This window comes from Columba livia, chromosome 3, assembly GCF_036013475.1.
Source record: "Columba livia isolate bColLiv1 breed racing homer chromosome 3, bColLiv1.pat.W.v2, whole genome shotgun sequence".
Classification (NCBI taxonomy): domain Eukaryota; kingdom Metazoa; phylum Chordata; class Aves; order Columbiformes; family Columbidae; genus Columba; species Columba livia.
Window position 1 is genome coordinate 51,302,066 of NC_088604.1, and position 14,454 is coordinate 51,316,519.

Sequence of the window (14,454 nt, forward strand, 5' to 3'; positions counted from 1 at the left end):
GCCCCCACTTCATTATTTCATAATTTCAACATTTTCATTCATTCTCCACAATACCGGTCATCTGCATGTTGTATTATTTAATCTGCTCTAAAGTTCTTCTTCAACAGGAGAAAATAAATTATAGATGAAAATTGTATTGTATTACTTTTTCTGTGGTGTTTTACTTACATAAGTCCCTGATATTCTTCCAGCTTAAGAGAAAGTTAAAGTTTGTTCCCAGTAGTAGTTTTGTACCTGGATAAAGACTTCATTGCATTTAAAACTTGTTCTAAAACAGCATGTCTTTGGAGACAATAAAAGTCTGCCATTGGTTTTAAAGGCCATTGCTTTGGGACTTTGGGTGTGAAATACAGCCATATAATCACTCATTTAAAAAATAAAATAAAATTTGTTCCTCATGCCCTATTTCTGTTGCACAAAGTCTTCCAAATAGCATTGTAAAATCTTGCATCAGTGCTGGTACCTGCATGTATTTGTTAACACATTCATGAACAAAAGTCCTGATATACTACCATAATATACTCTAAAAGTAGCAATAACTCTGCTATTCATAACAACTGAGGAACAAAGTTGAAACCTTGAGGTAGCCTTAATGTTAGCATGGTACAGAGCACACTAATAACATAAATTGATTTAACATTGAGGGAAACTCAAAAGGACAAGAAAATGTTAAATCATATATTCGTTTAAACCATTACAGCTTCCAAAAACCTCAATTGATTTTCTTGAGAAAATCATTCCTGAGAAATTGTTTTATTTTCTCTCAGGGAAACTCAGCTTAGTAGAGAAGCAATACAGAAACCCTTGGAAACAAAAAGCTCCCCTTGGCTGCACAGGATGCTGGTGGCAGAGCAGATCTCTCCATCCATTTTATGCAGAGCTCTTTCCTGGAGATTCACTTGGGCATGTAACTCCTTGGCCTATTCCCAGCAGCCTGAGCACACTTATGCCCTCTGTCAGGTCAACTTTCAGTGGAGAACAACCACATCACTCCACCCCCAGGGGTCTTGGAAAGTCACAGTGCAGTCTGGCACCCCCAGGTGACCCCAAGCCGAAGGACAGAATAGTTCACATGGGGACAATTTTCTTAACCAAATGGTCTCCCATTTTTCAGGGCAACCTGGGAAAGATGTCACAATAAAGACACCTCTGACTTCCAGAAGTAAAGCTAGAATCACAGAATAATTTAAGTTGGAAAAGACCCTTAAGATCACAGAGTTCAGCTACAAACCTAGCACTGCCAAATCCACCATTAAACCATGTCCCTAAGCACCATGTCTATATGTATTTTAAACACCTCCAGGGATGATGACTCAACTACTTCGCTGGGCAGACTGTTCCAGGGCTTGACAACACTTTCGGTGAAGAATTTTTTTCCTAGAGTATACTCAGCTCTCTACCCCTGTGAAGTCTGGGTATATTATCTGCCCAAGATCCACACACATGGTTTATTTTGCAAGAGATCACAACACGATGTCATAAAGGTATGTCAGCATCAAAGGAAGTTAAAAGTTTTAACTCTGTAGTAAGAACAAGATGTCATTTTCTCTTTGTTTGGAAGTATTCAGAAAATTAATACGTATCTTTCCAAGCCAACCAAGTTGTCGTTCTGGAACAGCAAAAAAAATCAGATTATTTTCTATGTATAAAAATAACACTGGTTCATCCCTGTTAGTGGCTGAGAATATATACACACTTCTAAACATTCATAAATCTGTAGGTATTTGGGAAAATCATACAGTAAAAGGAACAGAAAGCCAAGATTCTCCTTTTAGAAGTGGGGGTAAAGGAGGCTGCTAGGGGGCATTAGGAGAAGCTGCCTCCTCCAGCTGCTGCAGCCCAAGAACCTCCTGGCCAGCTTCCAGAGCCCAGCCTGTGGACCCAGGGACCCTGACCAGGCCAGAGGATGCAGCTGCCACTTTCCTGTTTGCAGGTTCCACCAATGGTGAAGCTGAGCACATGCGTTTCAGAGACACACAGACACATCCAGTCACATAGACTGACACAGAGAAGCCTTTGTCTGCAACAGCACCCACATACAGGGCTCAGATGAGGGCTCCTCCTCTTTGGCCGGCAGAGCCAGAAGGTCATTACTGACCTATCTATCTATCATCTCTATCTCTATCTCTATCTCTATCTACCTCTACCTCTTCTTCTCCCTCTCCCTCTGCCTCTCCCTCTGCCTCTATCCCTCCGCCTCTCCCTCTTTCCCTCCCCACTGCTCCCAAACACACACACATTTGAGGATTCCCCCTCTCAAATACCAGCATAGTCTCCCTCTTCACTATGAATCCCTGCCCTGATCTCAGTCCATGTTACCCTCACTCTCTTCACACACACTGGTGGCCCCAACAGCTGGTTTTGAGACCCTCCTCCAGCTCCACCATCTGGCACTGAGACTCCACTTGCTCCAGCAGCTGACAACATGGACCAGGGGCAAATAAGCTCTGAATCCAGTTGCTGGCCCAGTACTCAGTCACACCAGTGCCCCTAGTAGCTGAGACTTGGCCTTTGCAGCACCCACACATGAGACAGAGGGTAAGATTATGCACAGAAATAGTCAAAAAAGGATTTAATGAGAATACAGGACAGAGTGCATTGACCAGGCTCAGGGTTCAGCCAGACAAGCATACTGACCAGCCCTGGTTTACACATCAACAGTCCATTTTACATTCCTTTCTGTCTACCCCAGCTTTGTTCCTCCCTGATCCCTTTTCCCCAAACATCGCTTCATCACTTGACATAGCCCCACAGACCCTCCTCCAACATCCTGGACACCTAGGTTTGCATCCTTATCAGTTGCAAAGTCTGGGTTTGCCTACTGTTTCTTGATAGCCCAACAACTAGTGCGGCCAACCAGGTTTATTTCTGATTATCGTCTTTGTTAATACTAATCAGGTCAGGTTTGGTGCCTGCGTGTGTTTTTCTCCCTCCCTTTCCTTATTGGCAAGCTCCTCACATAATCTCCCTGAAAAACAAACATTCCCACACTCCACACACCCTTATTAGTGAGTGTTACTTGGCAGGTTTGTCCTCATCACCACCTCCCTTCCCACCTGTCCCTCAGGTTGCTCTCTGTATGACCTTGTGTATGGCTTCTTCGACCAGATATCCTTAGAGGAGCAGAGACTCCTTTCATATGCCCTCACAGAGAATTCCACTAAATTACAACATCAATAGTTTCAAAAGGAAGATAGAGGTTTGTGAGTTCTCATCATTTCTGAAATTCATGGTATATATTCATTCCCACATGTGAGTCTCAGATATTTTTTTTCTCTTCTTTTGTAGTGAGGTTTGAAAAGTGTGCTACCAAATCATTTGTGCTATAAATTCAGAAAAATGTTATTAATTTTTCAGGAAACTAGTGATCTATCTGCTTTAATGAGAGAAAACTAAGGGAAAATGTTTACCAAGATTACCACAGATAAATTTATAATGTAAAATAATAAAGATTACAGACTAGTCTGCATAGAAGTAATGAAAATGTCAATCGCTGCAATCCTTTCTGGAACCATCATTCATTGTTAATTCACTTCCTTGTTTTTCCAGTTTTCATTAATTAAGATTAGTGCACCAGCACAGAAAAACTGTATTTCTATCTGTTTTAACTGATAAAGGAATGTACTCACGATCAATATTTTGTCTGATCATCTGAAAAGCTATTTCCAGATGAATTCTAAGCATGTCTGGAGAATTGAAAACTGCAAAGATGTAGATTTCCATTCTAATTTCTTGTAACTCTTACGGTTTTCTTATGCAGTTATGAATGTCAACATTTAATAAAACTCCCATGAAGAATAAGCTTAACTAAGAAGTTTAATATTTTATTTTTAAAGTTCTAACACAAGAAGAGTCTTCAAATATATCCTATATAGCACTATTTAAAAATCACCAAAAATGCTTTTTCTTCTTACATGTAGTAGTAAATACGGAATAATATTCTATCTTCTTTTAAATAAGATTTAATAAATTACATTCTTTCTTTGCTATGTGCACATTGTTTGCATAACTTGAAAAGAAACAAAACATTTGATTACAGAAAAACATTCTGAATTCTGACTAATCATATCTTTTTCTACTAATCTGTTTTAAAATTAAAGTGCAAGTAAATGCTATGTTATCTAAACTAGGCTACGGGAGGGCTGTACACAGGCATCTCTGCTGTAGCCTCCTGTTAGAAGATAACATCTGTAAGATAATAACTGTACACATCCTGGGTTCAGTTCTACACCTTTGGTAGGAAGCAAAATGAACTGATGAGTTAATCTGTGAGGGTGAAGACACCGAGGTTTGCAGTCCAGGCTGACTTGAGTGCTTTAGGGTAGATGGGGCAGACACATGTGGTGTGTAATGGACCAGACGGGTGCATTTCACAGGGACCTGTGCAGTGCTGCCATCTCCTTTAGTGCCTACTTGAGAGGTTTTAGGTTTTTGGTGGTAGTGGTTTTGTGCCTTGTGTGTTTGTTTGTTTGTTTTTGCTGTTGTTGTTTGGTTGTTGTGGGGTTTTGTTTGTTTGTTTTTATAACTCATGACTAGGTAATCACCAAGCCAGAAAAAAAAAAGTCAAACACTTGTTTAGGAATAGAAAACTTTCTGCAGAGAGGAAAGGATTTTTTGTGGTGCTTGGCCTTTGCCTGCAGACAGAAATAAAGAATTGTGCAGTGTCAACACCTACACTTTTGCTAAACAGACTTGACAATAGGTCTGTAATTAGACATGGCAGTGATGTACCCTCTGACATTGCTTATACAACAGTTCCAGCCTCTGGTGAAGTACAAAGGGAACAGATCAAAGAAAGTGGATGGGCCTGTGCACTTTTCATAAAATCCTTTCTGAAACAGAATAACGGGGCTAAAGGGGCCATTGGTTTGACCTCACAGGGTATCTCTAATGTTTTGTGGCTTAATCTCTTCAGTACAGATATGATCCTACACAAAGAAAGCCCCAAAGTCTTCTATAACCAACAGTGCTCGTTACATGTTACAAAATAATTCTTCACAGCGATACCTGAGTTTGTTTAAAATCAGCCCAGCTTCAGGACTTTCTAGCTTCACTGAACTGTTGGTATTTTCCAGTTCTAAACCTGCTCAGAGATCACTCAGCACTGCACAGCTCTGCATTGTCCTGCATAGAGACCTCAGAGACAGCTATTGAGGAAACAGTAACCATTGTACAATACCTGACAGATGTTTTTGCCAACAGCATTGCTCAAAATCAGCTAACCTAGGCTCATGCACAACACACTCCTACTGAATCTGAAGAAAAAACATCAAACAAGACCACTGAGTTATTCTGAGCAGCATTATGATTTATTTTTCTAAGAGGTACTGTAAAGGTCACCTGGGTTTCAGAATGCTGTAAGAAAAGCCAACCAGGTGTTTGCAGGTTTTTCTGGCTTTCACATAATTCACTGTCAAATCTTTCATAACAGGGGTAATGGAAACTAGTATAATAATGATTATAGTATATAATATGTAACATACACACTAAGCTCAAATAGACGAGGTAGGAAGAAATTTCTTTTTTTCTCCAAGTTTGAATAGACAATGTTGCATATTTAGAAAACCACATTGCCAGAAAAGAGGTAACCTAAATTAGACAAGTTTGCATGAGCTGCATTGTTCATCTACAATGTCATAATCCCTTCCACCTTGCTGAGCAGAGGCACATGTTTTCTGGACATGGGTATACATGTGGATGTGCAAATACTGCTGGCACTTGATGAAATCTGACATTTCACAGTTCTGTAAGCCATCACCTTTTGTGTTCAGTATATCTTTGCATATTTAAGAAATCAACAGAAATTAAGACAAAGTTTGAGATGTGCTTGAAGACAGCACTGGAATGCTCAATCATGACTAAAGTCAAGTGATTAAATTAACAATTTTTTTCTAGTATTCAATCATTTAAATTCAAAAGAGGTGTTCCAAAACACTCATGGCAGTTCCAAACTTTGGGTACTTCAGATGCTGTGAACAGGTCAAAAATCAACACAAGCATAATCTTCAGGCTTTGCAATACACATCATGTCTCATGGGGCTGTTTTACATGGTCTTAAAAGTATCAGCCTTCTAAACTTTGTGCATACATTTGCATGCACAAACAAAAGCACATATATAAAGTATACACATGTGCATACATAAAACATATTTGTTGAAAGAAATACTTGAATTTTTTATGAGTTAATAGACAAATACTTATAAAAAACAGATTTTGGTGATACAGTAAACTTTTCTACTAAAAACTATACAAAAATAGCTTTCACACTTAACATAACATGTTCCAAGAACAACCTACTACTATTTTGCATAGTCGTATTAGCTATGAACAGCTTTTACAAGTTCATTTCAGTACAAGAGCTACTGCTGAGTCTGGTGGTATCCTCCAGAGTTTGTACTGTAATAGAGAGAGGAATTACAAGAGTGGGAGAGAAGGACCGCACTGAGATCACAGAGGATTACATTCAGTTTTCTGAGGTGTTCAGCAGAATCTAAGGTTTCACTTTAAAAAGATACTCTAGGTATTTTGGCTCTAAATACCGCTTTGAAAAATGACCCACATGAACCAAAGAAACCCCATAAGTCTGATTTTGCAGAAAGTCTGAAACAGGTCAGCCCAGGGAATGCCTTATTGTTCATGTACAGAAACTCAGATTCAGTCAATGTGTGAAATAGTTAAAGATGAGTCAGGTCACAGAAGGTGAAGGAATTATTGAGACAGACAAAAATAACCTACAAGTCACTTCTGCTTTCAAATGGTTGTTTAAAAATCTCATTGTGGAATTGACTGGTGACGTTTCACTGATTAGGTCTGGCGCTTGGTTTCCACCAGCTGGGGAATACCTCTGAAATATGGAATATTTCTGAAACTAGCAAAATTTAAAAGCAATTGCTGTGATCTTCTTTGACCTAATCTACTAGGAGTTTGTGTGGATTTACTTCCCTCAGCACAGCAATTTTGGGTCAATAATGTTGGCATGAACACATGGAATAAAGCTGACATTCAATAAACAGTCAACAGGTCCATCAGCATGGCAAGCAAGAGTGCCTTCTAAGTACACTCCACCTTTCCTCTAGGAAAATAAGATTTCATGTCACTCTAACACTGTTTTTTTTATTATTATTATTATTATTATTATTATTATTATTATTATTATTATTATTATTATTATTATTATTATACTTCATTAAAATTAACCATACAGCTGGGCTGTATTTGTTGTCCATAACAATTTGCACTATGTCACTTTCTTGTTTAGTTAAAACAACTGGCAATAATGCAATAAGCGCAGGTGAATGTGTTACTATGGTTCTTGTTTACAGTGCAGAATAACAGGCACAGAAAGAGTACAGAGATAGGAAGGTCACACTCCTTGCCAAGGAAATGTATATCTTTTAATCCAGATTTTGTTGTTAGTTGAATTGCTCTTTCTGTTCCTGGACATGCAAGGTAAATTATGTGACTGTGTCTTCGATTGCATTTTTTGCTTTCCTTTTTCTAAATGTTATGTCTCTAAACCCAGAAAGAACAACATTCCAAAATCATGGGATGCAGCAGATCCAAACTCACTCAAACTTGCTTAGAAATTAAAAATCTATCTGGCTTGTGGTTTTGACTGCTACCTGTGTTGCAGAAAGAAGTAAAGCACCAAGTGTTCTTACAGTTGCTGATTTATCATTAGCACAGTCTACGTCTGCTTTTGGTCAGGTATTAAGTAAAACAACATTTTTTAGTTACAGATTTAATTCTTCATGAATTGAAAGTTCACTGTACAGCTATGGTTTGCTAGACAAACACTTCCGCCCCCATATCCCCCCCTTGTCCCACCTATCCCAGGTGGGCCAGGAGTGCACACCTGCCTCCAGAGGCACTGGGCCCAACCCCTTCATAACCCCTCCACCCTGACAGGGAGAGTACTGCAGGTGCTAGAAATGGTCAGCAGTGAGAAGATGCTTTACTGGTAAATACAAAAATGAAGGGCCTTGTTTAATTAGTCTGTTTCCTCAGCCTTCATGGTAGCAGGTGGGCATTTCTTGGATGTATTTAATCTTTTGCAGCATATATTCTGCAGCAGGCAGAACCCAATCCACAGATTTACCTTTTCCCCTCCTCCTCCTAGTCACACAGAATGTTAGTGATTTCATACAAGTAATTCACACTGGAAGGGATCACTCAAGGAAAAGGAAGCAACCAAGAGAAACTTTTTTGAAATATCATGCACAAATAAGAAGTGTTTCACTTTTGCTATAAGCTAGTTACATTATATAATATAAATATACTAACAAAATATGATATAAAAAAAGTGTGCCTTAAATTTTAACATACAATTTCTACCAATAAACTGAGGAAAGCAAAACAGTCTGAAGAAAGCAACACAGTAAAGAAACCTCATTCTTCCTCTGTTGTGCGGGAACATTCTGATAGCCAAGGATACACAAAAATTCCTTTTGTTATTAATAGTATTAATTTATTTTTTGTTTTCCCCAGAATGGAGATAGTGCAAGTCCTTTCTGCCCTTTCACCAGTTATTGATCCACCTTATCAGCACTACCTCAGTCATGCTGAATGCAGTCAAAGAGACTTCTAGGAAGAAAAACTGTTTCTCACTTTCCTTTTTACTTTACTTCATTCTCTTTCTTACCAAGGTAAAGTTTAAAAAAGCCTTTCTCCCTGAAAAAAATCACAGACACTTCAGCTAGGAGACAAAATGGTATGCTGCAGCACTTGTAGAGAACAAGCAATTATCTTGCATTATCATCTGCCAGAATAGGCAACACAGATCCAGATGGACTTACCAATCTATGACTGTCTCTGCAATGCAGACCATGTCAAAATGTTGATAAAAAAGGCCTAAATTTATTTTCTTGTTGATCATCTTGAAGGCTACAGGCCAAATTGAAATGATTAGCAAAAGAAATTAGACTGCTCTGCATGCAGCTTTCAAGCATATATTGGCTAAATTTATGTAGTGGCCTTGTCATTTCTAAGTCATTCCATGACATGCAGAATATTTCACGCCACTCTATCCCTTTGTTTAAGTGAATTTATGTGGCATCCATGCATGCATATGAACGTCAATTTTTTAAAAAAGTTTATATACAACCATGCTGAAATCACCTACTGAAGAAATAAGGTGAGTTTGGTTTTTCTTCTCAGTCTTCCTAAAAGTCATATCATGAATCAAGTCTGTTTCCTAGAACAGTTTAGACAGTTTGTATTGATCTAATGAGATGGAGATACAGTCCAGAAATAAGCTAAAATTCCCATTGTCTCTGCAGGCATGCAGAAGCTAGCTGGTGCTACGGAATGTGCCTTCAACTAGCTCACAGACTGTTGATCAGCTGTGCCTGGCAAAGCATAAGCAACACGCTGGAAATACATGGTATATATGCATCTTGGCAGGTGAACATATGACAGAGATTGTAAGAGTTCCATTCTTCATCCATTCTGTGCTATGACTGTAAAGGACTGATATAAAGGACAGAAGGATGCAATAAAAAATTTGCTTATTTCCAATCATGTCTATATCATTGCCATGAGCATGCGGCCAACACTGAAGGAGAGAGCTAATTAAAATCAAAACAGAAAGATGACAGAATTTAAAGTTAAGGCAGATAATATGATTAAAGCACTGAATTTTAATTAAAGAGACATCAAAATAACTTTTGCCATAGTCATTCTTTTGCTGCAGGGAAAACAAGGGCTAGTTCTTTAAAATACCACCATTACTATTGTTCTTATTGTTTCACTGCAATAACAGAGGTGTGAAATGTAGAGTGGGTGAAAGGAAAGCCTTGGAGGAAATCATAGCAAGGAATATTCCAGTTATATATAAGTGAAAAAAATCCTTGCCATAAGGATGAAAAACTTAATGGGAAGTGGCTCTAAGCAAATGGGTGTAATTTTATTTTGGGTATGTTTGGATTGGGACAACTGGTTCACATGTCCTTCAAAGGTCCTTTCTAACTTAGTCTATGATTATAGGAAAGGATATTTGTGTGGCCTGACAGCAGGCAGTCTCGAATACTTATTTTTGTTAAAGATCACTAAAGCCAACTGACTTATGAGGAAATCTGAAGAAAGACAGCATGTTTTGCCAGATCACTTTTGGTACGAAACTAAAATCTTGTCAAATATTTTGGAGGAATTACTTCATTTGAGCTGTAAAAGCTCCCAGTTTCCTCCTCTGTTAACAGTCTATAAAGTATAATCCTTTGCCGAAACTTAGTCTTTTTTAATAAAGGGAGAAAATTATGTTAAAAGAGTAAAATAAAACTAAAATTCATTCTGTAACAAGAATAAAACAGAGGTTATGCAACAATGCACTTGGCAAAGTTAACTCCATCTTTGATGCTGTAGGCATAGAAAGATATGAGGGACCTTAAGAGCTCAGGCTTTGTTTTATAACTGAGCAAAATTACTTTTAAAGTGTTAACAGCAAGCAGAAATCTTAGATTACTTAAAATAAAACTAGTTCTTGAAGGAGAGCAAAGGCCAAGCTGAGTTGAATTAGAACCTACCACCATTACTCTAGTGGTTCAAAAAATGCCCTCCCTGCAGATTACTTTCAGCAATTGTAGGAATTCTTTTGAACATGATCATTGAAAGGTTTGTCTGCTGGAATACAGAAATAAAAACAGCTGGTCAAACTCCAGAAATTAGGGTCTTCAGGTTAGAGAGGAATCTTACAGTTGCCCTAATATGTCTCTAGCACAAATCCTAGAGCTGATAAAAGACTGACGTAATCAAATCTGACCCAATTATTCCAGCCCTTGGCAGTACAGTGGGCAGATCATATCAGAGATGGTATTTCAGGTCCAAATGAGATTTAACTGAAAAGCTGCAACATCATCCATCTAAAGTAAAAATTAATTCTGAGGCTAATAATGAATGCCATTTCTGCTGTCTTTTTCCACACTGGTCATTTTTGCCAAAACATACCTCTGGAACTGCGGTCAGACCTACTTCAGCAAACGCTGCCTTTGATTGTAACACACATAAGTAACCCTTCATCCCAGGCTGACTCAGACTTTACTCACCCTCACTAGGGAGCCAAGTAAATGATTTTGTGTGATTTCTGCTCTAGTTCTTAATATTAAATAAGATTGGACATGTTTTGACAGAGCAGAAAAACATGGGCTGCATAATTGAACTCTGTAAAAGTTTAACAAAAATAATTTGTACTCCATTGCTATATCCACTCTTTTGCCCTTTGCAGTACATACTTCAATGGAGTTTGTCTTGAGAGTAGAGATTTGTTTCCAGAGCAGAGACAAATAATTTGGAGGAAACCATAAAAAACTTATCTGTTAGATAAGTTGTAAGAAGAGTTAAAGATGTAAACTAACTTCCTGAAGCTCTAATTAATTGATAACTTTGCAGCTGGTCAGGCTGAACCCTGTTTGGGTCGGGGGTCATACCTTTTCACTCTCTGGGAAACATCTGACACACACTGACTGTTATACAAATAAAATTAATGAACCACCACAGTGATACCCACCTGATATTCCCAGATGCTTCTTAAACAGGTGATTGGGGTATATCGGTGAGGGAAATTATTTAAACCAAAACAAAAGCCTCAACACTCTGCCTTTAATAATTGATTTTCTTGTGACCACAGTGTCTTTTCCTTGCACATACCAACTGGTGTTATCACGAGTAGGACCACCAGAAGCTGAGTGTGGCAGGGTTACTACACAGAAATATTAAAGGCCATAACCTCCTGTCCCAAATCTATTTAATCTAACAGGAAAGAGACTGTAGTGTGTGGTACATGGGGTACTCACGGCTCAGCTTCGATGCTCTGGTCAGGAGCTATGTAGTTGGCAGGGATGTAGCCTTGGAGCTTGCAGCCAGGACGGACTGACCCTGCTGGCAGGAGGAGCTTCGCATACCACCAGCCCTCATGGGACGCATCAAGCACTTCAAGCTTATCCCCAGCTCGGAAGCTCAAGTCCTCCTCAGTGCGAGCCTCATAGTCAAAGAGTGCCACAAATTTGCAAATGTTCACCAGATGCTGGCCAGGCAGTGGAGGTAAAGGTTTTCCTTTTATCTTACTCTCTCTGTCTTTCTGTCCTGCTTGGAAGTCATGCTTTACCACAGCAACATTGGCGAAGACTTGGCCACCTTTCTCATCCTGCTCACCGTCTCTCTCTGAGAAGAAACATGGGAGGTAGGGCTCCAAACAGGGGCAGTGCTTCTGACAAAAGTTTCCCATCCTGTTTCCTTGTGCCTTCCCCTATGTCTGCTTTTCTTTCGCTTTTCCCAGTTGCAATACTCTTAGATCAATTTTTGCAGCATCAACATTTTAGCTTTTTGTAGGATTTCTTCTCTTCCTCCTCTTTTGGCACAGAATGAAACAACTCTTGGCACAGCTGGGAGCTCCTCTCTGAGTCCCACTGAGAGCTCATTACAGGCAGCTCCTGGATCTGGAGTGAAACCTGAGTATCCAAATGCCGGAGCACATGTGCAGGGAATTTCTCACTTCCTCTTTAGAACAGAAAAGAAACACAACAGCTGCGCTGGGCTGAGCTCTGGGAACAACAAGGGAGCGTGGAGCCTCTTCTTCCACAGCAAAATAATGAAGTCAGAACACGTAAGCAGGGGAGGCTTCTCAACTCCTGCCGCTTGGGATGGGTGTTTTCTTATCTCAGGTGTAGTCCTGTCATATGATCAGCAGTGAACGTCTGTAAATTCTGTCTCGGTAATGATTAACCAAGCTAAACTGCCTGTTTCCTTAGCAGTCTCCGACGTGGACACCTTGAATATTTCTTTTTGTTTCCTGGTATGAGCTGGTTTCGGTTCCTGCTGGGAAGCCTTTGCTTGCCCGAGACCAGCAAACACCCTCACCTGGAGCACACCTGCGGCTTCTGTTCTCCCTCACACCCCGGCACTTTCCCCGCTGAGCACCTGCCGTTCAAACCAGTCCTATGGCTTTTTTGTTTTGTTTTGTTTTGAGCTGGGTTTGGCACTTCTTAGAAGTAAAAATAAATCAATGGAGTTAACAGTAATACAGCAATAGAATTTAATTCATTCTTTATTCTGCATTTTAGGGAAACAGAGGCACAAGCCAAACAATTGTTCTAGGTGATCAGTTAATTATACAACCACATATAAAAATAATATCTGTCTTCCAGTCACCAAGTAAGCCAATGAAATTAAGTTGACCAGTATATTTCCATTTGTAAAGCACCTATAACCTGGCATGCAGACTGAGCACGGGTGTCTGGATCCAGATGCAGCAAAGCAGCCTGGAGAGGCATCGGCCACATCCCAGCAGTGCAGCACAAACTTTATAACAGCTGGAAAGCACCACAGCCTGGGGGACACGTAATGTTTGGAGCGGGAAGCACAGGAGATAGCTTGTCTGCACCATGTGTTGGCATTTCAATAAGAGCTAAACTCTTACAGATAAGAGGTCAAACAAAACCCACACATGGACCTTTATCTTCCTGGTGATAGACAAAACTGGCTCCCCTATTTTCTTGGTCAGGACTAACTGCTGTCTTCCTAAGCATGTCTCTCAGCTCCATTTAGGGTTGCTGTCTTCTGTTGCTTTACTTTACCAGAAAAATACCCAACTGAAAAAACAGAGCAACTTGCTTTCACCATGTCTCAGTCAGTTCTTCAAATGAGGAGACCTGTGGCACAGGCAGAAGCCTACTGGTGGTCTAGGGACTGTGGGATGACAGAAAGAAGTCTCCACTGAAAGTTTATCACTATCAGGTGCACCTCCTCTGAAGAAGGATGTGGAACTGCTTTCTCAGTCCTCTTCTGCAATGTTGCAAAGGGGACAGAATAAGGGAGAAAGTCCCATGAGCATTGAGTGATCACTAAACCTCATAATCTGTAGTGAACCGTTTAGGCCTAACCAAAAAATGGCATGTTGATTTTGCAGATTATGAAAATTGTATTTAGTTTCTCAAGCATCACTGAAGATTGTTTTTCCCCACAGCAATTGATCATCACTACCCAGATCAATAAGAATACAGATATCCAAGAGATAGTTACTTTTCTTAGGTCTGATGGTCAATATCCAAAGTCAGGAAAGGCCTGTATTGAAAAAGAAACTATCTTCATTAGTCTTGTTTCAAGAATTATCTACATTTACTGAAACCAGAGAATATTAGAAAAGCAGTATTGAATAATCTGTTTTTTTTCAGTTTGCATACTTGATAGTTTTTCTGTAATGTTTTGTGGTTCTGGCAACTTGAGCATTAACCTGGCAAAGATTTGCACACACATTTACTGCACAGAATAGTTTCATCATGATAACGGAGTCACTGACATTGTACAGAATCAATTTAATGCACAGCTCTTTTCAAGATCAAGACCCATCTTTATAATCAAGTACCAATATACAAACACATTAGAAAGCACGCTGCATTCATTGAGACCACTCAGATAAATATTTATAACTACAGCTAGAAAGGGGCCTAAGCCTGTGTGTATGAA

At 39.4% G+C, this 14,454-nt stretch overlaps 1 protein-coding gene across 1 annotated transcript in view; it reads right to left on the reverse strand.

The window, feature by feature from the left end:
- The window catches only part of FRK (fyn related Src family tyrosine kinase), a 55,028-nt gene extending 42,227 nt beyond the window's left edge, over nt 1–12,801 (reverse strand). The window contains exon 1 of the mRNA XM_005507462.3: nt 11,787–12,801. Within this exon, the coding sequence (XP_005507519.2) occupies nt 11,787–12,217 (431 nt within the window). The 5' untranslated portion in view covers nt 12,218–12,801. The remainder of the gene's footprint in view (nt 1–11,786) is intronic.
- Nucleotides 12,802–14,454: the final 1,653 nt, after the last annotated feature.